Source organism: Artemia franciscana, chromosome 19 (assembly GCF_032884065.1).
Source record: "Artemia franciscana chromosome 19, ASM3288406v1, whole genome shotgun sequence".
Taxonomy (NCBI): domain Eukaryota; kingdom Metazoa; phylum Arthropoda; class Branchiopoda; order Anostraca; family Artemiidae; genus Artemia; species Artemia franciscana.
This window is the reverse complement of record NC_088881.1, coordinates 9,742,283-9,764,313: the sequence shown is the minus strand read 5'-3', so window position 1 is coordinate 9,764,313 and position 22,031 is coordinate 9,742,283. Positions and strand designations below refer to the sequence as shown.

Sequence of the window (22,031 nt, the reverse complement as noted above, 5' to 3'; positions counted from 1 at the left end):
ACTAAATTTACCAAATCACAAATAATAACACATTGCAAAAAACCTGAATGAACTAAACAATTATAGAATTCATCTTTACCATGTGGCTAATTTTTTAGAAAATCCGCTCAATTAGAAACACAATTCAAAATAAATGGCGCTGTGTTAACATTTCTCGAACCTCCGAAATTAGTTAAAAATTTCTTTCAGTATTTCTAGATAATTCTTTTGATATTTATTTAAAAGTTCGTTATAATGAAAACTAAATTTTTTAAATTGCCAAGTTAATTTATTTGCAGAAAAACCTCTTGATATCAATTTTTGGCTTAAGATTTTACATCTATTTTTAAAATCAATATAATTACTACAAATCCTTACAAAAAGAGATACGCTGCGTCTTAGAAAAAAATTACTTAGAGTTATGTAAATATTTCTAGTATCTTTCTTCTAGGTATAGTAATTTAAAAATAATTCAGAACTTCCATTTCCAGGGCCTTTTCCCTCATTTGGATAGTATTGAGCTCCATGCTATGCGTAAATCACCATCGGCTAAGTCGCGCTTCCTGTCTCTTTTTTGTGAATAAATCCTTCTAAAAGTGATTTCTAATGTCGACTTTTTTTTATTTCTTGTGTGCTCTACTTCTTCCTTTGTGTTTTTATAGTGGATTTGTAAAAAAGGAGCTGATTCGTTAATTATAGTCGCTATTTCTTTTCATATCAATACTAAAATTAATTCCGGAACCAATTCTTGGGAATTCCAAAAAAGTGCTTGATACCCGGACTTGTCTTCTTTTTGATTTTTTGAACGAGGGCTCACTTAAATGGGGTTGAATTGCATGTGGTTCAGTTGAATGAGGGCTGGATTAAAGGGTATTAGATTGCACGGGTTTGAGTCACACGGGAAAAAGTTGCGCGGGGATTCAGTTTAAAGATGGCTGAGTTAAACAGATGTTTGAACGAGGTTTCAGTTAATAAAGGGTTGAGTTGCAAGGGGGCTTAGTTGAAAAGGGGTTGACTAATATTGAATTACACGGAATTGATTTGAACGAGGGGGGAATTTAATGGGCGTTCGGTTGTACAAGGGGTTCAGCTTCAAAGGGTTAAGTTTTGTGGATTCAGTTGTACAGATTCCAGTTACAAGAGGGTTCAGATACAAGCACACCACTCGTGACGATTGTCGGTGCATTAGCATGGATAGCACTACCCCCCCCGTCCCCACGTTCCCCTTCTTTTGTGTGCGCCCAAAAAGCTACTGTTTGAACTTTAATGAGAAATAGAAAGAGCAATACATTTCTGCATGTTTTACAATCAAATATTATACTGAAAATATTTAGACAATAGGTAACTTAATTTTTCAATCCCAAGACAGCAGGGACAGAGCCCCATAGAAAAGCTATGCTTATGACTGCAATAGAATAAAGCTCCAAAAGTGCAAGCTCAAAATTTTAAATCATTGATACTCTCATTTAGTGATTAGGAAAGATAGCCTCTGTTTTTCTTAGTGGCATATCAAAACATGTCGTTCCACTTTCTTAGTTTGATCTCAATCTTCTTTTTTTTTTAGGTCAAAATTCTGCAGCTTTAGACAGCTCCAATGGGTTTCCAACCATTCCTGAAAGTGAGACTCTTTCTTACACAAATGCAGATCCGTCGTTTTCTGCCTCTCATGATTCATATTCAAGTCTTAGTGAGGCTCAACCAGGGTTATCAATTAATAACATAAATACAAATGTGGATGGTTTGCTGTCCTCCTCTGGCTATCAAGTACCCACCAAAACTCGTGGTAGTGAAGGTTTTGGCGGACATGGAAACACTGGTCCTGAGAAATCCCCTGTTGTATACACTATTGTGCCAGGTAAGGTCATTAAATATATCCAGGGTTTTAGAACTGGTGTTTAGGCTACTATAAGTGTTTACCTATTAACATACAGCCCTAGGGTTACACTTCGTAGTTAAAATTGTTACCGTCAAATTTGTTTTACAAAATTAAAATATGATTGTCCGGCATCATTCTTTAAATAATCCCTGAATGACCCAGAATCTATAGAGGTAAAAGAAATCTATATCAACCAAGTCAGAAGCACAGGGGCTGTGGTCCTAGGATCCAGCGTGGACCCTCGAATTAAACAGATTATAATACGTTACATGGTGATGATTTCTGAAACGAAGTAAGATAACCATCTTGCTTCTAAAATTTATCTATGATTGGTCTTTTTCAGACGAATTATTCACAAAAATTAGTACCTTTACCCGGGGGCTGGAAAAATTTACAGCCATCGGGTACACGGGGGCATAAAGGGTCCAAAAAGGGCGGTATTTCAGAGTTGCTTCAAGTATAATATTCCTTGTTTCTTGTAAATCACTTTTGCTTGCTCAGCTACAAGAGAGAGAGAGAGAGAGAGAGAGAGAGAGAGAGAGAGAGAGAGAGAGAGAGAGAGAGGAGAGAGAGAGAGAGAGAGAGAGAGAGAGAGAGAGAGAGAGAGAGAGAGAGAGAGAGAGAGAGAGAGAGAGAGAGAGAGAGAGAGAGAGAGAGAGAGAGAGAGAAGAACGGTCATAAGGTAGATACAGCAGCTTATATAGCTCTATTAAAGAAGTCAGCAATTCCTGACGACAAAATTTTGCTCATAAGAAATAAGGAAAGTTGTTTAGGGAAAACTTATGTTAACTTATTTTTCCAGAGCAGTCAATGTGCTTTGATTTCTAACGAGGCAATTCTAAGGAAATATTCAAAGTTTACTGCAACTACCTAGGGAGAAGACATATTCTCTTTATGTAGCTAGAAATTGCTCGTTCTGCAAAAAAAAAATTATGGAATGTTGTCCTTTTCCTGGGAATTTTCCTGGTAGTTTTTTTTCTTAGTGACAAACTCCATTGACGGGGAATAATTTTTTAAGCCTTTGGCATGTTGTATATATCTTTCTGAGAATAAAACGTATTCAAACTGTAATGCTTGCATTCCCAATAAAATAATATATTTTAGCTGGAAGTCAAACTTGATACTTCCGGTACCATTAAAAATTAGCTGTCAGAGGTCAATCTGATTGTGTCCACCTATTACTATCAGTAAGGAAATAGCAAAATAGCACTTACTTTAAGCTTGAAGTTAGAAACCTCCTTAGATCCTCTTTAAATCTTAGATCCTCCTTTACCTCCGGAGGAGTCAATAAGGAGTCACCAGCCTTCTCAGTTAGGATACTTTGATTCCTAACGAGGCAACTGTCAACAAATGTCATAAGTTTACTTTTACCACCTATGCAGAAGACGTATTTCATCTATATACCTTGAAGTTTTTATTTCTATATATATTTTTATTTTCTAGTTACAGAATGGTAAATTCATACATTGTATGCAAAAAATCAGCTCCTTTTATGCGCAAAACAAGACGTTTCAGGTTTCACATCAGATGTCACTCATTTTTGTTCCCTTTTTTTTGTAACTTTGTGCGTCAGTGCGTCACGACCCTTGGCCGACTGCATTGGAACAATTGCACTGAACCACTGGAGTCAAATTCGTCCCGAAGTTATTCTATCTAACCTTATGCCTGGTTTTGTAATTGGGCTGATTTGATGAAAAAATATAAATTTACTGCTGTATCAGAAATCTTTTTTGTAATAGACCAAAAACCTTGCTCTGCAAACTTGGGGCTAATCCTAAAAGAACTAAAATCTATTCAGTACTTTCTTTTTAAGATGGAGGTTCTGGAGGCTTGTTTGGCCACATTGACGATCTACATGATAACATTTTGTCTGCTTTTGTACATTTATTCCTGTTATCCTCTGTGTTCCTTCCTATTGGCATGGGCATTGGAACTGCTGCTGCTACTGCAAGTACATCACTAGGAAGAAAAAGAAGAAATGCAATCGGGTATCATACCTCGGACATTCTCGAAGAGAATTATATTAAACAGCAAATTAGGGTAATATCTCATTAAATATTATGTATTAGTGTTTTATTATGTGCTTATAACTTCCAGACAAAAAATCTTCGATTATGAGAGGGAAAGAAAAGACAAAAAAAGGAATTTTCAGTTTTTTTGCAATATTATGGCAAAGCATAAAAAAAATATCATACAAAAAGATATTTCGTAGAACTGATACTCACGTTTTTCGTATTCGCCGAACTTAGAGCTGGATTTCGTCTTTTCTTCTAAGCGATTGTGGTGACCGATGAAACTTGTTTATAAGAAACAGATCAGTGATAGACTGTGTATAAACAGCTGGTGCAGTGTTGCGACCCTGGCCTGGAAGAACTTACTAAATCTGAGAGGAAGGATTTACATAATTGAACCTGTTTCCACTAAACGCTCAAAAATTTTTTTTTGGGACCGCACATCATCAACCATAAATTTTTACTATAGGAGGATAATCAATGGGATTTTCACAATCTTTTTTCTTTTTGCATTTTTCCTTTTTTCTCTGTCTACTTCTATTTTCTTTCGTTTTCATTAAATGAACCTGCTGCTGTCGTTTGTCACTCGAATTTTATTTATTTATTTTAAAATTAAAACTACGGATGTCGCTGTATGAAATGACAACATCAATTCGTTGGAGTTACGGAAAGTGGAATATTTCTTTTTCCTAAAAAGTACGGAGCTACTTCTGATTGGTTGAGGGTAGGAGCGGGCTTGTACAGTGCAGAACCAAACTCTTCCTTGAGGGGTTTATTTTTATATGACTCCTTCACAAGTCTGTTACTAGACTATTTTCGTTCGGTTGGGGCCGGTCACAACAGTCGGAGAAGGAGAAAAATAACCTGCTTCGAATTTTCACATGTTAGTAAACAACTGTCCTGTTTGTTCAAATAACTTCTTGCAGACTTGATCAAGTCGGACAACAATTGTTGTCCAAGAAGTAAATTCCGAGTGCCTTCAAGAAGTAAATTCGAAAGGGCAAGAGTTATCTCTCCACTCTTACAGTATCTTGTTGGAAGAAAAGATTCTACGGGAAACCGATTGCAAGCGACACTCTGCGTAGTAATCCTTGTTATTTTTTTGTCAATTTTTGTTATTTTATCTTGCCATTTCCTTACGGGATGCTGTTCTGGCACCAACTCCAACTTAAGAATCTCAACTGCTTCGATCCTTCTGTTGCTTTGTGCAGGTCCGTAATATACACATTAATTTACTATATGATTAGACTGCGGTTTATTGCTATTGTTAGTTTTTGGTACCTGACAGACAAGAAACTGCTGTCAAGACAAACATTTTTTCCACCTTAAGATTCTATACAATTGTGGTGGTATGGACCAAGTCGCTCTTTTCCCATTTTCATTTTCTCTGCGCACCATTTGTTTCGTGTGCATCATCGTAGGAACAGTTTCTGTCTCTAGTCAATTCCTAAGCTTTGTCTTCATGTTTGACAAAACTGAGAACTGCTATTCTGAATTAGCAGACAAATGGGGGAGACAGTATAGCTGCAAAATACATTCATAAAGATCATCAAACAACGGTTCCCCCCTACCATCTTTCACCAACCGCATTTTTTTTCAGAGCATATCAGGTTCAAAAATGTCACTAAGTCTATTTTTCACAAAGGCTTTCCCAGACTATAATTCTGACCACTGCAAATTAAGTATGTCTCGTTTTCCTTTTATTTTCCTATCAGCCTTCCCCAAATAGTTTGAAAATCGAACCATGAGTGATACTAGTATTTTGGCTGAACCGCTCAAAACAACGACAGGATCGCTGCACTCGAGGTTCTTGAGCATTTCATCTTCTCTGTCTAAATTCTTGGCAATCTGTCTGCAGAACTTTTAGTTACTTCACTGAGAACATTCAATGAGAACAATAGTTGCGTTGATGTTCCCATTGAAGTAACTCTAATAGCTTCTAACTACTATTAATATTTCAAACTTGACTGCTACAGCTATTTATATTGCTACTTCTACTGTTACTACTACTACTACTGCTACTACTGCTAATATTACTAATAATAATAATAATAATAATAATAATAATAATTAATACTAATACTGAAGTGAAACACTGTATGTGACCACTTACGACTGCGGCTACTTACGGCCAAAACTACTTGTATTTACACCTTCTTCCGATTCCGACAGTGACTGCTGGCTACTGTCTTTACTCGCAGTTGCGACTGAAAATATTTATGACTACAATTATTTGAGGTTGCAACTACTTGTGACTATGACAACTTGCGATTGCAAAAATACAAAATCGTAATTTTGAGTAATTGCGACTGTGACCACTTGCAACTACAATTACTTGCAACAGTGAATGCTTGAGACAGCTACTATTCCTGTGAATTTGACTGTAACTGTGACTGCTACTATTGTTATTACTACTACTAAAACTATTGAACGGAATCAAAAGAGTTTAAGTCCATCCAGGTTGTCACAGTAGCATAGATACAATATCTCAGGAACGGAATAGAGAAACAAGTTGAAACTTTCAGGTGCCTTTCAATTTAATTTTTAAAACATGACCAAAAGAAACTATGTGTATCCAGTCTATCAACAGAGCATCTATAAAATATTTCAGAAACAGGTAGGTGTATTACCTTACAATATTCAGGGCATGTTGTTGGGGAAACTGAACTAAATCAAAAGAGAGTATATGAAACCGGGATTTTCAAAAGGGCGTATCTGTGATATTTAAGGGACGGTTGAATTTTTAAGTCAAAACTCTCAGGGTGTGTTAGAGGAGATTTTAAGCCAAATCAGAAGTCGTAGGGCGTGCAAAGTTGTCAAGTTGTCAAAACGGCACATCTGCAAGATACCGGAAATGGCTAAGGGCTTTAAATTGAAAATATCACAGCATGTCGCGAGGGAAGTTAGACTATATAAAATGACACTAAATCCAGATGGTCAAAAGAATGAATCTGTAATATCTCAGAAATGGCTAGGGGTAACAAGTTAAGACTTTCAAGGCATGTTGAGGGGGCTGTTTGTATTAGTATCGCCAGCTTAAATTCAGTCCTAAAGGTTTTATGGATTAATTTGTTTAAATTGATAGTTAATATATCAGACATAATAATGATAATTATCGAAATAACTTTAACAAGCAAACAATACCAAAATTTCGGTTCTTGTCAAAAATGTAATTTAAAGGTATAAATGTATACCTACTCAAATGCAAATGAGTAACAACTTTTATCAACCCAAATCAACACGGAAAATGTCCACAAAATAAAAAGAAAACTTTGTTCAATTAGATTTTTTTGGGAGGGGGTGACTAAGAATTTACATTGAAAGTAAGGCTACGCACGGGAGAAGGAGGATTCCCCTTCCCACGAAAAAATTCTAGTGGTTTTTCCCTCTAGTTTTCATTTTTTTAAATAATTCACTCTTATTTGTACTTTTTTAAGCCATCACTCTCCCCAAAATTCCAAAAAAACTCCTGCAAACGTTTTCAAAGCATTTGCTAATCATTTCAGGCTCATCAAGAACTAGTTGCTCAGTACGTTCTCCATACTGAACTTGGTAGCAAGTCAAACCAGTGTCTAGAAAGTTTCGCCTGCTTAGGAGCATCACCACAAAAGAAAATTATTTCGTCTTCTTTTCTAAGCAAGAAAGCTATGCAATTGTGAGTATCCTCTTTCTAAGCTACTTAATATAGACCAGTGAGCATAAAAAACTGATAAAAGAGGAAACTAATGCGCTTTAACGTGAATTTCAGAGGAATTATTGCTATTAGTGTCTATTAAGGATTACATAAAAAAAACTAGTTTTTTAACTGAAAGTAAGGAGCGACATTAAAACTTAAAACGAACAGAAATTACTTCGTATATGAATAGGGTTGTCCCCTCCACAATTCTTCGCTCTTTACATTAAAGCTTTTCATTGTTTTAAAAAGCAAAATTGTGGCAAAGAGTCAAACTTTAGCATAAAGAGCGAAGGATTGCGGAGGGGACTCCCCATTTCATATACGGAGTAATTTCTGTTCGTTTTAAGTTTTAATGTCGCTCCTTACTTTCAATTAAAAAAAACTAGTTTTTTTTATGTAATTTCTGAACATTTTGAATTAATGCATGTTTGATTTTGGCTCTCCACACAAAAATTATTAAAATGAAATTTGCATATTAATTCCTTTTTTGGCTAAATGGCTTTCTCTTAGTTTCGATCAGACTATTTTGAGAAAGAAGGAGGCCTAGTTGCCCTGCAATTTTTCGGTTACATAAAAAGGCAGCTATAAATTTCAATTTTTAACGAATGTTTTTATTAGTAAAAAATATACGTAACTTAAGAATTAACTTACGTAACAAACTTTTATATTCTTAAATTTTTACTATGTATATGAGGGGATTTGTACCCTCGTTAATACCTCGCTCTTTACACTAAATCGGAAGTTTTGTCCCAATTCTTTAAGAATGACCCCTGAATCAGAAAGGTCGTAGAATAAATAGTTGAAATTACTAAAAATACTATAGCATAAAGAGCGAGGAATTTATCTCCTCCTAAATACCTCGCTTTTTATGCTTAAGTATTTTTAGAACCCCTCATATGCATAATAATCTCTGTTTGTTTTAAGTTTCAATGCTACTTCTTACTTTCAATTGAAAAAACGTTTCCATGTTTATTTTTTCATTGTTTTTTTATAGTAATTTAAGAAAATCCTGTGCCTTTTCATTGAATTTCTATTCCCCCATGACATATTTCTCCAAGGAAAGATCCTCCCACATAGCCCCCTCCCCTCAAACCTACCCCCAAAACCAAAAAAATCCCCTGAAAACGTCTGTACATTTCCCAATAACCATTATAACACTGGTCGAAGTTTATAACTTGCAGCCCCTCCCCCAGGGACTGTGGGGGAGTAAGTCATTCCCAAAGACATAGTTATTATGGTTTTCGACTATGCGGAACAAAATGGCTATCTCAAAATTTTGGTCCGTTGACTTTGGAGAAAAAACTGAGCGTGGGAGGGGGCCTAAGTTCCCTCCAATTTTTTTGGTCACTTAAAAAGGGCACTAGAACTTTTCATTTCCTTTAGAATGGTCGATACGATGACCCCTGGGGAAAAGAAAAAACAACAAACAAACAAATAAACACGCACCCGTGATTTGTCTTCTGGCAAAAAATACGAAATTCCACATTTTTGTAGATAGGAGCTTGAAATTTTCGCTATAGGGTTCTCTGATACGCCGAATGCGATGGTGTGATTTTCGTTAAGATTCTATGACTTTTAGGGGATTTTCCCCCTATTTTCCGAAATAAGGCAAATTTTCTCAGGCTCGTAACTTTTGATGACAAAGATTTAAGTTTGATGAAACTTATATATTTAAAATCAACATGAAAATCCGATTCTTTTGATGTATATTTTAGCATCAAAATTCCGTTTTTTAGAATTTTGTTTACTATTGAGCCGGGTCGCTCCTTACTACAGTTCGTTACCACGAACTGTTTGACCACTGCCGCCAGCTGTTACTGAAACAGTGTTTCTTGGTCTCAAAGACTTTTATCCAAAATCACACGTCAATCAAACGTTAAAAGCGATCAACATTAACTAAAAATAGAATACTGATTGAAAAACGAATTTTAGTTCAAAATGTAGCCTATAGCCAGAATTTTATTCAACTTTTACTTTCCATAAACACTTTTGGGAAACATAAGGATGTCAGATTATTTAGAAAATTAATGGAATTAAGCATCGGTATTTGAATATTCAGGTACAATTTTATAATCAATTGTACAGTAATTAAAAAAAACATACATTAAGCGGCATTTCTGAAGCAGAGGGGCTCATGTGAACAGAATCCTAAAGAAGAACCTGAAAAATAATTCAAAACAATCATAAACATATATTCCTCTCATTCAATGGCCTTGCCTCACTTTATGCCCATCATCCACCCCCCCCCGTCTTAACAGACAAATATAGAGCGCATTGTATATGCTGCCATTATAATTTAAAATACTAAACAGTTCGATCGCCCGATTTATCTGAATGTCACAATGGGGGGTTACAACCGCTTGCATGGTTTTAAAGTAGTTTTAGAATTTCTTTAGGTTCACTTCAAATGTAACCTGGGCTTAACAATCACCAAATTTAGTTCGTAATACGTAATGACAATTCTTAGTCTACATTTTACCTTTCATAAGCGATTTTGGGAAAAATACCGATGGTAGATTGTTTAAATGAAAGGCGTAATTAAGTACTGGTATTTCAATAATTAAAATCAATGTTATAGTTATCAATATACTTCTTAAGTAAAATAGCTACTATTCGGTAAACACAAAAATAAACACTTCTAACATATTACATGGAGACATGAATTATTTAAAAGAATTAATATTACCTAAGTGCGCGAATATAATAAGAAATCTATCGTCTCAGATATGTTGCATTCTAAACTTGTAACCCTATGTCTTTTGGGATAGGAGTTTGAGTCTTGGTGTCAGTGATTATTGGGTTACGAATGATATTTAGTGGTGTGACTCAGTAACCTTAGTCAGACTCGACCCAGCTCCAAATATGATTCAATAAATCTGGAAAAGTGAACAGAAAGGGTGTGAGAAGGCAAAGGGTGGCTGGCTCTCAACCCTCATTGCAGTTTCTGGCTGAAGGGCCAAGAAACAGAGATCAGACCGACGGTAGAGACTGTTAAGTCCATTGCTGTATCTTCGACTTTATTTTACCATTTATTCCCTCTAAGATCTGAATCAATATTGGGGGGAAAATGCCTTGACTGAAAATTTAATAAGCCATACAAGAAACTGATATTACAATTAGGTACAATGTTCACCATTCTGGTTCCGCATCCTATCTCAATTTTGTCCTCTCGAACATCCTGAAGCTCCAGAGTGTCATTGTTGACGTATCTAATGATATGTTGGCAAGTGACCACTTACATTTTTGCATGAATTTGCTTATTCCAAAAATCAGTCAACAGCCTCAGTAGTTTATGAAGATGCATCTGGATATTATTGATATAACATTATTTCAAAGTGTTTTGGATTCAAAGTGTTGGGATTCCGAGATCCCAATTCCTCATCATATTTTTTTCTGCAACTCTGAATGACAACAGTTTGGATCTAGGTAGGCCTCCGCTACTATACACAACCTTTCGGCAGATTTTCCTTCACCATTTTAATCGACTAAGCCATAGCCGAATTTTCTTTCTACCACGCCATCGACATTTCTTATACTATTTCGTCATCTTCAAAAAGACAGAACTTCTGGCCCTGACGAGCTGCAACCTGAATATTTAATTTATGGTACCGCGGAACTAATTGAGCTTATGCCGTTACTTTTCTAAGCTTGTATTGTGCAATTTGTACCCACTGCACTATGCGAGGGCATCGTAACGCACATTTCAAAAAAGAATAAGGACCCTCCATCTTGTGATTTCTATCGTTCAATTAGTGTTTGTTCTGTTATTACAAATCTATTTGAAAATAATCTTCCCTTAAAGATATCGAATAGGTGCGATCAAGGAGATCATCAGCTTAGTTTTCGCTTAGGTCTTGGAGTTGGGAACAGACATGCGGTTTTCGTGTCTATTTTAGAGGGGCACAAGAGAATTAAAAAACCTTTTAACTGTTTGTGCAACTAAGGCATATGATTGTGTCTTGCAGTCCTAAATTATTTTAGCACTTTTGAGGAGCGGGGTAAACCCACTCATTTATGCCTCTCTGTGTTACTGGTAGTCAAGCTTATCTATAGGTGTCCGCGTCTAAAATCTTTATAGCAGCCTAATTTCTGTGCTTCATGGAGTAAAATAGCACTTAGTTTTGAATCACAACAGACTGCTGTGAATTCCATCTAAGCCGGGTTGTTTGACATCGGGTTATCAGTCACTTCTGGTAAAAGTGAATTCCAAGTTTTCGGTTGTCATCACCCTATTGATTCGAAATTTAGGTTGACCCTGACACAATTTCTCCCTATGCGTATATTAAATACCTCAGGCATGTAGTCAGGACCTCAATTTGAGCATCAAGGTCACTAACAATTAATGTGTTGAGAGAGAGAGAGAAGAAAGAAGTCCTATAGACTTCTCTCTAGAGTTAAAGGCTAAATTGACAAGAAAATGCTTGTTCGGCTTTATAACTCGCATGTTTTTCCCTTCTCCCTGTGTTTTCTTGTACCATTACGGAAGTTTTTCACCACGCAGGGACGTTGTAAAGTTTGATATGTCGTTTCCGAATTCTGAGAGAATTTTCTCCGCGTTCCAATCCGGGTTCCTATTTTAACAGTTGTATCTTCAAACGTTACAAAGTTTTTGAGATATTGAGATGGGTGTATTAGTAAACATATTCAGAAAGCACTCTGAGTCAATTGTAGATTTTACGCTGGTTTGTGGTTTGTTAGCCATTGTTAGTGTATTTTTAGTATTTGTGATGATAAGTGTTTTGATTATTTATGTTTCTCGTGTTTCATTTTATCTTACTCTATACTCCTCTTAGTACATTTTTTTATGCATAGAGGGTTCAATTATATTAATCTTAGTACCATTATAGTGCCATACAGGAGCTTTTAAAATAAAACTCTTTTTGTAGTATTTTCAATTCCTAGCAAACACTTCCGCTTCTTAATAGGTCTTCTGTTTCGAAATAGATTTTCTGGGATTCTCTTAAATCTATGTTTTCCAACACACAGCAGTTTGAATCACCATAGACTAATTGCTATAATAAAGTAAATTAAATAGGTTATATTTTTCCTATGCTACAAAATATATTGCAATTTATCCTGTCACATTACAACATCATTTCTAAATAATTAAAAAATACGATGGCCATAAAATTGGAAACGGCGAAAGGTTGCAAAATGCTTCCTAGTGACTGGAACGACTTTGAACATAGCACATATCCTTTCTAATATACTTCCCAAAAAAGCACCTTTTGCGGAAAATATGATAAGAAATGAGCCATTAAGAAAATAATTTATTGTTATTACAATAAGAAAACTTGGCAGCTTTCTAAAAGAAAGAGGGGCGCCACGAAGAGTGACAATCCACTCGCAAAAGGCGAGCCAAATTTTGAACTACGCCGTAGGACCGAAATTGTCTCTGCCGTTTAAGTGCCGAATAGAACCTGGATATAACTTTTATATAGACCCATAAACTAGATTGGATGAAAAAAACAAGAAAGGGGATCTACAAGTTGAATCGTAACCAGGTTAATATTTCAGTGGGGGGTCCAAAGCAGTGTTCATTTTATGGAGTGGATCCATATTTTTTAAGCTTGCCTGCACATTGAGAAGGAGAAGTAACCTCCTGTCTCCTAAAATCAATTCAAAGACCAGTATCCAAGAACTATATATGTAGCAATGCGGAAGGTTAGCAATTAAGACTATACTGTTGGTAAGCCTAATACATTGAGTAAAACAGAGTTGGGGTAATCCTTCTTGAAATTCCACAGCCATTAATAATTATATATAAGTAGTGACTGGGAATAAAAATGTTCAGTAATGTATATTTGCACGTAAAGCAGTTTTTAAAAGCTAAAAAACATTCATATATACTATTAAAAGGCTTGCAATGGAAAGAAATAATATTATATGAAAAATTCACAAACGTAGCTCTTAAGGTGAATTTGTAGTGTGTTTTCCAACAAAAATATGCAAAATACGAAGAAAATGAATTTTTGTAGTTCAAATGTGTACCCTTCGACTCCCTGATTGAAGAGTACACATTTGAATCATAGAAACGTATTTTCATCATATTTTTTCGAAGACGTTTCTATGATTCTAATGTGTACTCTTCAATCAGGGGGTCAAGACCTGGCCAAAAACATAGGACTTTTCCTTTGAAAATGTGTACTCTTCAATCAGGGGGTCAAGACCTGGCCAAAAACATAGGACTTTTCCTTTGAAAAAAACTCACAAATATAGCTGTTAATAAGACTTTTCAGTGTGTTTTCTAACAAAGTTTTCTAACTTCAGTGTGTTGTATATACATGGTATATGATGAAATAAATTTTTGTATTTTTCCCCTTTTTTCTTTTTAGTTTTTTTTGGTTTTTAATTTTTTTTTAGTTTTTTTAGTTTCTTTTCTTTTTTCTTTTTAGTTTTTTTTTATTTTTATTTTTAGTTTTGTTTTCTCCTTTATTTTTCATTTTTTTTCCTTTTTTTCTTTTTTAGTTTTTTTAGTTTTTTAGCTTTTTTAGTTTTTTTTATTAGTTTTTAGTTTTTTTTTCTTTTTAGTTTTTTTTTGTAGTTATTACCTTTTTTTTAGTTTTTTTTTTAGTTTTTTTTTTACTTATGTCCTGGTCGTCATTTATACTCCCTGTGTCCCGGTGCTTTGTTGATGGTGATTGCTAATCGAACATTCCTTGTGTCCTGGTCGCTTTCTCTTTGAGTGTCCCGGTCGTCATTTATATTCCCTATGTGCCGGTGTCCCGGTCGTCATTTGTGTCCCGGTCTGTAATTTCGTCAGTCGAAAACATGACGTCAGTCGACACACAAACATGACGTCACTCGACAGACACACACACACACACACACACAGACAACTTATTTTTATATATAAAGATATATATATATATATATATATATATATATATATATATATATATATATATATATATATATATATATATATATATATATATATATATATATATATATATATATATATATATATATATATATATATATATATATATCAAACAGTTCGTGGTAACGAACTGTAGTAAGGAGCGACCCGGCTCAATAGTAATCAAAACTCTAAAAAATTGAATTTTGATATCAATAGCTACATCAAAGGAATCGCATTTTAATGCTGATTTTAAATATATAAGTTTCATCAAGTTTAGTCTTACCCACCAAAAGTTACGAGCCTGAGAAAATTTTCCTTATTTAGGAAAATAGGGGGAAATACCCCCTAAAAGTTGTAGGATCTTAACGAAAATGACACCATCAGATTCAGCGTATTAGAGAACCCTACTGTAAAAGTTTTAAGCTCCTATCTACAAAAATGTGGAATTTTGTATTTTTTTTGCCAGAAGACAAATCACGGGTGCATGTTTATTTGTTTGTTTTTTGTTTTTTTTTCTTTCTTTTCCCCAGGGGTCATCGTATCGAACAAGTGGTCCTAGAATGTCGCAAGAGGGCTCATTCTAACGGAAATGAAAAGTTCTAGTGCCCTTTTTAAGTGACCAAAAAAATTGGAGGGCATTTAGGCCCCCTCCCAAGCTCATTTTTTCCCAAAGTCAACAGATCAAAAATTTGAGATAGCCATTTTGTTCAGCATGGTCGAAAACCATTATAACTATGTCTTTGGGGATGACTTACTCCCCCACAGTCCCTGGGGGAGGGGCTGCAAGTTACAAACTTCGACCAGTGTTTACATATAATAATGGTTATTGGGAAGTGTACAGACGTTTTCAGGGGGATTTTTTGGTTTTGGGGGTAGGGTTGAGGGGAGGGGGCTATGTGGGAGGATCTTTCCTTGGAGAAATATGTCATGGGGGAAGAAAAATTCAATGAAAAGGGCGCAGGGCGCAGGACGAATCTGGTCACTTTAGAAAAAAACGTCAAATTCAGAGCTTAATATACAATGCTGGGTGTTCGGAGCCTCTCTATTATGGAGTATAATTTGAAAATAACACAACTATACGAGCGATAAAACATATATACCACAACCATAACTCAACTAACGAAAGAACTGCTAAGAGATAACACAACTATAAAGCGAAAACAGGTGAAAACTAACGGGAAAATAAACGAACTAAGAGGTGGAAGGGGCCCAGAGAAAAAATATAATCCTTTTCCAATTTTGAGCCTAACTTCCGCAAAGGAGTAATAATGTCAGAAGCCCCGAAATACCGAATTATTTTCTTTTTCCTATAAGACCGGGGTAAATGAAACAGAAACTTACAATAGCGGAAATATAATATACACAATTCAGCCAGATCTTGTCTTTTTTTCAGGATAGGTGAAATACCAGATAGGAAAAGTATTTAATGGTCGCAAAAACTAGTGTATAGCAATGCAAGCGCTTTTCGATAATAATGACCACGATTAGCTACTATTTTACCATAACCCGCTTTAAGTTTTCTTTAATATGCCGTACAATATTGATCCTAAAAGCTAGTAGATTCCAATAAATATGAATGCTTGACCGCCGCAAATCAGAGACACAATGGATGGAGAAGTTAGAACGCGGATTTCAAATGGGCATAGACTTTGCATTAAAGACTAGGTACTCACACTTATCAATATTCAATGACAGACCAACAGTTTTAAAATGTTTTGAAATAGATGATACGGAATTCGAGAGGCTAGATCTAGAACCGCTAGATCTAGAAGTATATTAAATAAAAAAAACTAGTTTTTTTAACTGAAAGTAAGGAGCGACATTAAAACTTAAAACAAACAGAAATTACTCCGTATATGAAAGAGGCTGCTTCCTCATCAACGCCCCGCTCTTTACGCTAAAGTTTGACTCTTTCTCTCAATTCTTCTTTTTAAAACAGTAAAAAACTTTAGCGTAAAGAGCGGGGCGTTGATGAGGAAGCAGCCTCTTTCATATACGAAGTAATTTCTGTGCGTTTTAAGTTTTAATGTCGCTCCTTACTTTCAGTTAAAAAAACTTGTTTTTTTTATTTAATTTCTGAACGTTTTTGAATCAATGCATGTTTTGATTTTGGCTCTCCGCAGAGGAATAATCAAAACGAAATTTGCATATTTTTTTTTTTGGCTCAAAGGCTTTCTCATAATTTTGATCGAATGATTTTGAGAAAAAACGAGCGGGGGACGAAGCCTAGTTGCCCCCCGATTTTTTGGTTAATTAAAAAGGCAACTAGAACTTTTAATTTTTTACAAATCTTTTTATTGGTAAAAGATTTACGTAACTTATAAATTAGCTTACGTAAAGAACTTTTGTATTCTCATGTTTTTATTACATATTTGAGGGGATTCGCCCCATCGTCAGTACCTCGCTCTTTACACTAAAGCTTAAATTTTATCCCAATTCATTAAGAATGACCCCCTGAATCACAAAAGCCGTAGAATAAGTAGTTGAAATTACTGAAAATACTTTAGCGTAAAGAGCGAGGTATTAGAAGGAGGTGAGCCCCTCATATGGGTAATAATTTCTGTTTGTTTTAAGTTTTATTGCTGTTCCTTACTTCCAGCTGAAAAAGCTTTTTCACTTTTATTTTTTAATTGTTTTTTTTTTCTTAAATAATGCTAGTAAATCCTGCTCTCCCTTCATGGAAATTTTCTTCTCCCAATACAAATTCTCGAAGGAAAGTTCCCCCAGCATATCCCCCTCTTCTCAACCCTTCCCCCAAACCAAAAAAATCCTCCTGAAAACGCCTGTATACTTCCCAATAACCATTACTATATGTGAGCACAGGTCAAAGTTTGTAACTTGTTGCCCCTCCCACGGGGACTGTGGGGGAGTAAGTCGTCCCCAAAGACATAGTTATAAGGTTTTTCGACTACGCTGAATAAAATGGCTATCTCAGAATTTTGATCCCTTGACTTTGGGAAAATAATTGGCGTGGGAAGGGGCCTAGGTGCCCTCCAATTTTTTTGGTCACTTAAAAAGGGCACTAGAATATTTCATTTCCGTTAGAATGAGCCCTTTTGCAACATTCTAGGACCACTGGGTCGATACGATCACCCCTGGGAAAAAAAAACAAATAAACACGCATCCGTAATCTGCCTTCTGGCAAAACATACAAAATTCCTCATTTTTGTAGATAGGAGCTCGAAACTTCTACAATAGGGTTCTCTGATACGCTGAATCTGATGGTGTTATTTTTGTTAAGATTCTATGACTTTAGGGGGTGTTTCCCCCTATTTTCTAAAATAACACAAATTTTCTCAGGCTCGTAACTTTTGGTGCGTAGCACTAAACTTGATGAAAGTTATATATTTAAAATCAACATGAAAATGCGATTCTTTTGATGTAGCTATTGGTATCAAAATTCCATTTTTTAGAGTTTTGGTTACTATTGAGCCGGATCGCTCCTTACTACAGTTCGTTACCACGAACTGTTTGATCATCCGCATATGCAATACAAGAGACATTTACCAAATTACAAAAAAGAAAGGGCATAATTTTGTATAACACACTGCGGATACAAATACTGAAAAGATACGGTGAAAGAACACCACCTTGACGCACTTCCAAGCGGGTTGGAATATTCCCATAACAATTAGAGTGAAACTTAACCGAATATGGGAATCAAACAGTTCGTGGTAACGAACTGTAGTAAGGAGCGACCCGGCTCAATAGTAAACAAAACTCTAAAAAACGGAATTTTGATGCTAAAAGATATATCAAAAGAATCGGATTTTTATGCTGATTTTAAATATATACGTTTCATCAAACGTATATATTTAAGACTCAGTTACGAGTCTTTGTCATCAAAAGTTACGAGCCTGAGAAAATTTGCCTTATTTTGGAAAATAGGGGGTAACACCCCCTAAAATTCATTGGATCACACCATCGCATTCAGCGTATCAGAGAACCCTATAGAAAAATTTCAAGGTCCAATCTACAAAAATGTGGAATTTCGTGTTTTTTTTTGCCAGAAGACATATCACGAGTACGTGTTTATTTTTTTTTCCCAGGGGTCATCGTATCGACCAAGTGGTCCTAAAGTGTTGCAAGAGGGCTCATTCTAACGGAAATAAAAATTTCTAGTGCCCTTTTTAAGTGATCAAAAAAATTGGAGGGCACCTAGGCCCCCTCCCACGCTCATTTTTTTCCCAAAGTCAACGGATCAAAATTTTGAGATAACCATTTTGTTCCACATAGTCGAAAACCATAATAACTATGTCTTTGGGGTTGACTTACCCCCCACAGTGCCTGGGGGAGGGGCTGCAAGTTACAAACTTTGACCAATGTTTACATACAGTAATAGTTACTGGGAAGTGTACCGACGTTATCAAGGGGATTTTTTTGGTTTGGGTGTGGGGTTCAGGGGAGGGGGCTATATGGGATGAACTTTCCTTGGAGACTATTTCATGGGGGAAGAGAAATTCAATGATAAGGGCGCAGGACTTTCTAGCATTACTATAAAAAAAAAACAATGAAAATATAAACATGAAAAAGTTTTTTCAATTGAAAGTAAGGAGAAGCATTAAAACTTAAAACAAACAGAGATCATAACGCATAAAAGGGGTTCTAAAAATACTTTAGCATAAAGAGCGAGGTATTTAGGAGGAGATAAATACTTCGCTCTTTATGCTAAAAAAAAATTTAAGTAATTTCAACTATTTATTCTATGGCCTTTCTGATTCAGGGGTCATTCTTAAAGAATTGGGACAAAACAAGATTTAGTGTGAAGAGCAAGGTATTAACGAGGGGACCAACCCTCTCAAATATATAATCAAAAATATAAGAATATACAAGTTTGTTACGTAAGTTAATTCTTAAGTTACGTATTTTGTTTACTAATAAAAACGTTCGTTAAAAATTAAAAGATCTAGTTGCCTTTTTAAGTAGCCGAAAAATTGGAGGGCAACTAGGCCTCCTTCCCCACCCCTTATTTCTCAAAATCGTCTGATCAAAACTAAGAGAAAGCCATTTAGCCGAAAAAAGAATTAATATGCAAATTTCATTTTAATAATTTATGTACGGAGAGCCAAAATCAGACATGCATTAATTCAAAAACTTTCAGAAATTAAATAAAAAAAACAAGTTTTTTGAAATGAAAGTAAGGAGCGACATTAAAATTTAAAACGAACAGAAATTACTCCGTATATGAAAGAGGCTTTTCCTCCTCGATACCCCGCTCCTTGCGCTAAAGTTTGTTTCTTTCTCGCAACTCTACTTTTTAAAACAATAAAAAACTTTAGCGTAAGGAGCGGGGTGTCGAGGAGGAAAAGCCCGTTTCATATACGGAGTAATTTCTGTTCGTTTTAAGTTTTAATGTCGCTCCTTACTTTCATTTCAAAAAACTTTTTTTATTTATTTAATATATATATCTATCTATCTATATATATAAAAATAAGTTGTCTGTCTGTGGATCTGTGGATCAGTTGACGTCATATTTCTGTGTCGGCTGACGTCATGTTTTCGACTGACGAAATTACAGACCGGGACATCGGGACACAAATGACGACCGGGACACCGGCACATATGGAATATAAATGACGACCGGGACACAAGGAATGTTCGATTAGCAATCACCATCAACAAAGCACCGGGATACAAATGACGACTGGGACACAGGGAGTATAAATGACGACCAGGACATAAGTAAAAAAAAAATTAAAAACTAAAAAAAAGGTAAAAAATACAAAAAACTAAAAAGAAAAAAAAACTAAAAACTAATAAAAAACTAAAAAAGCTAAAAAGCTAATAAAACCTAAAAAAGAAAATAAAATGAAAAAGAAAAAAAAATGAAAAATAAAGGAGAAAAACAAAACTAAAAAAAAAAGAAAAAAAAACTAAAAAAAGGTAAAAAACTAAAACCTAAAAAAAGACCAATTCAAAAACGAATGTATATACAGACCGGGACACAAATGACGACCGGGACACCGGGACATGACGACCGGGACACAGGGACACAACTACAAGAGGGACGCCGGGGGGCTCAGGAGGATATATAAATGACGATGGCGACACAGGGAATCGTCGATTAGCAATCACCATCAACAAAGCTCAAGGGCAATCATTAGAATCATGAGGTATAGATCTGAATACGGATTGTTTTCCCATGGACCATTATATGTTGCATGTTCAAGAGTCGTTAACCTGACATTCTATTTATATGCACAGACAATGGGACAGCAAAGAATGTTGTACATTCGCAAGTTTTACGTAGTTAAAAACATATATATATATATATATATATATATATATATATATATATATATATATATATATATATATATATATATATATATATATATATATATATATATATATATATATATATATATATATATCTATATATATATAAATAAGTTGTCTGTCTGTCTGTGGGTCTGTGGATCTGTGGATCAGGTGACGTCATGTTTCGGCTGACGTCATGAAATTAGTTGCCGTCATTTTTGTTATGACAATGCTTAGTATATTGTAAAACACATTAATTTGGTTAATAATATACCATTTAAAACACCAAAATGAACATGCTGGAGTAGTCACTCGGTGAGAGAGGGTGTCAGAACGGAGAATGAAGGTCCCAGGTTCAAATCCTGGTTAGGCTAAAAAAGGTAAAAAACTAAAAACTAAAAAAAAAACTGAAAAAACTAAAAAAAGGCAAAAACTACAAAAAAAACTAAAAACTAATAAAAAAATAAAAAAGCCGAAAAACTAAAAAAACTAAAGAAACTAAAAAAAGGAAAAAACTTAAAAAACTAAAAACTAAAAAAAACTAAAAAAAAGGAAAAATCAAAAATAGAAGAGAAAAAGAATACTAATAAAATTAAAAATAAAAATAAAAAAAACAAAAAAGATAAAAAGCTAAAAAAAGGTAAAAACCAATAAAAACTAAAAAGAAAAAAAGGTAAAAAACTAAAAAAAAAAATTCATATAAAAAACTAAAAAAAAACTAAAGAAACTAAAAGAACTAAAAAACTAAAAAAAAAACTAAAAAAAGGAAAAAACTGAAAAATAAGCGGGATATAAAACAGGGGGATATAAATGACGACCGGGACACCGGGACATAAGGAATATAAATGAATCAGAAAATACAACTCATGTTTCCAAATGACGTCGTTTGGAGCCCAAATTGAAAATCCAGATCAATTTATGTCTACTTTCAAAGTAAAAGGGCAAATTTATCATAGAGCAGGGTCTCTTCTACCATTCTCAGGCGAGAATCATAAATTTTTACAATTGTACTTCATCAGTGATAGAAATTCTGAATTGAATGCACGTTGCGAAATTTCTCCCAACATTGAAAGGACAATCGTTTCCCAATTACAACATCTTTTCCACGAAAATAATAATTTAGTGCGTCTGTTCAAAACAGCCATCGATTTGATGCCTACTTATACGCATAAAATTGTTATTTCCGCTGACAAAACGCCTCCTGGCCAACATGTGCGTAGATACAATGCTCCAACTATCGACGAAGTGGCCATCGTTATGGTCGGTGATCAGTTTTTACCTCGAGATATTATTCTCAGGGTTTCCACCACACGTGCTACAACTAAAAATAGGCCTACCAATAATACTTTTAAGAAATATAAA

The 22,031-nt window shown here is 34.9% G+C and overlaps 1 protein-coding gene across 1 annotated transcript in view; it reads left to right on the top strand.

Annotated features, from left to right (window-relative positions):
* Window positions 1-1,543: 1,543 nt before the first annotated feature.
* The window catches only part of LOC136039270 (uncharacterized), a gene marked incomplete at its 5' end in the record, with an annotated part of 33,801 nt that continues 13,313 nt past the window's right edge, over window positions 1,544-22,031 (top strand). The window contains 3 exon segments of the mRNA XM_065722848.1: window positions 1,544-1,834; window positions 3,669-3,895; window positions 7,374-7,522. Of these exon segments, the coding sequence (XP_065578920.1) occupies window positions 1,544-1,834; window positions 3,669-3,895; window positions 7,374-7,522 (667 nt within the window).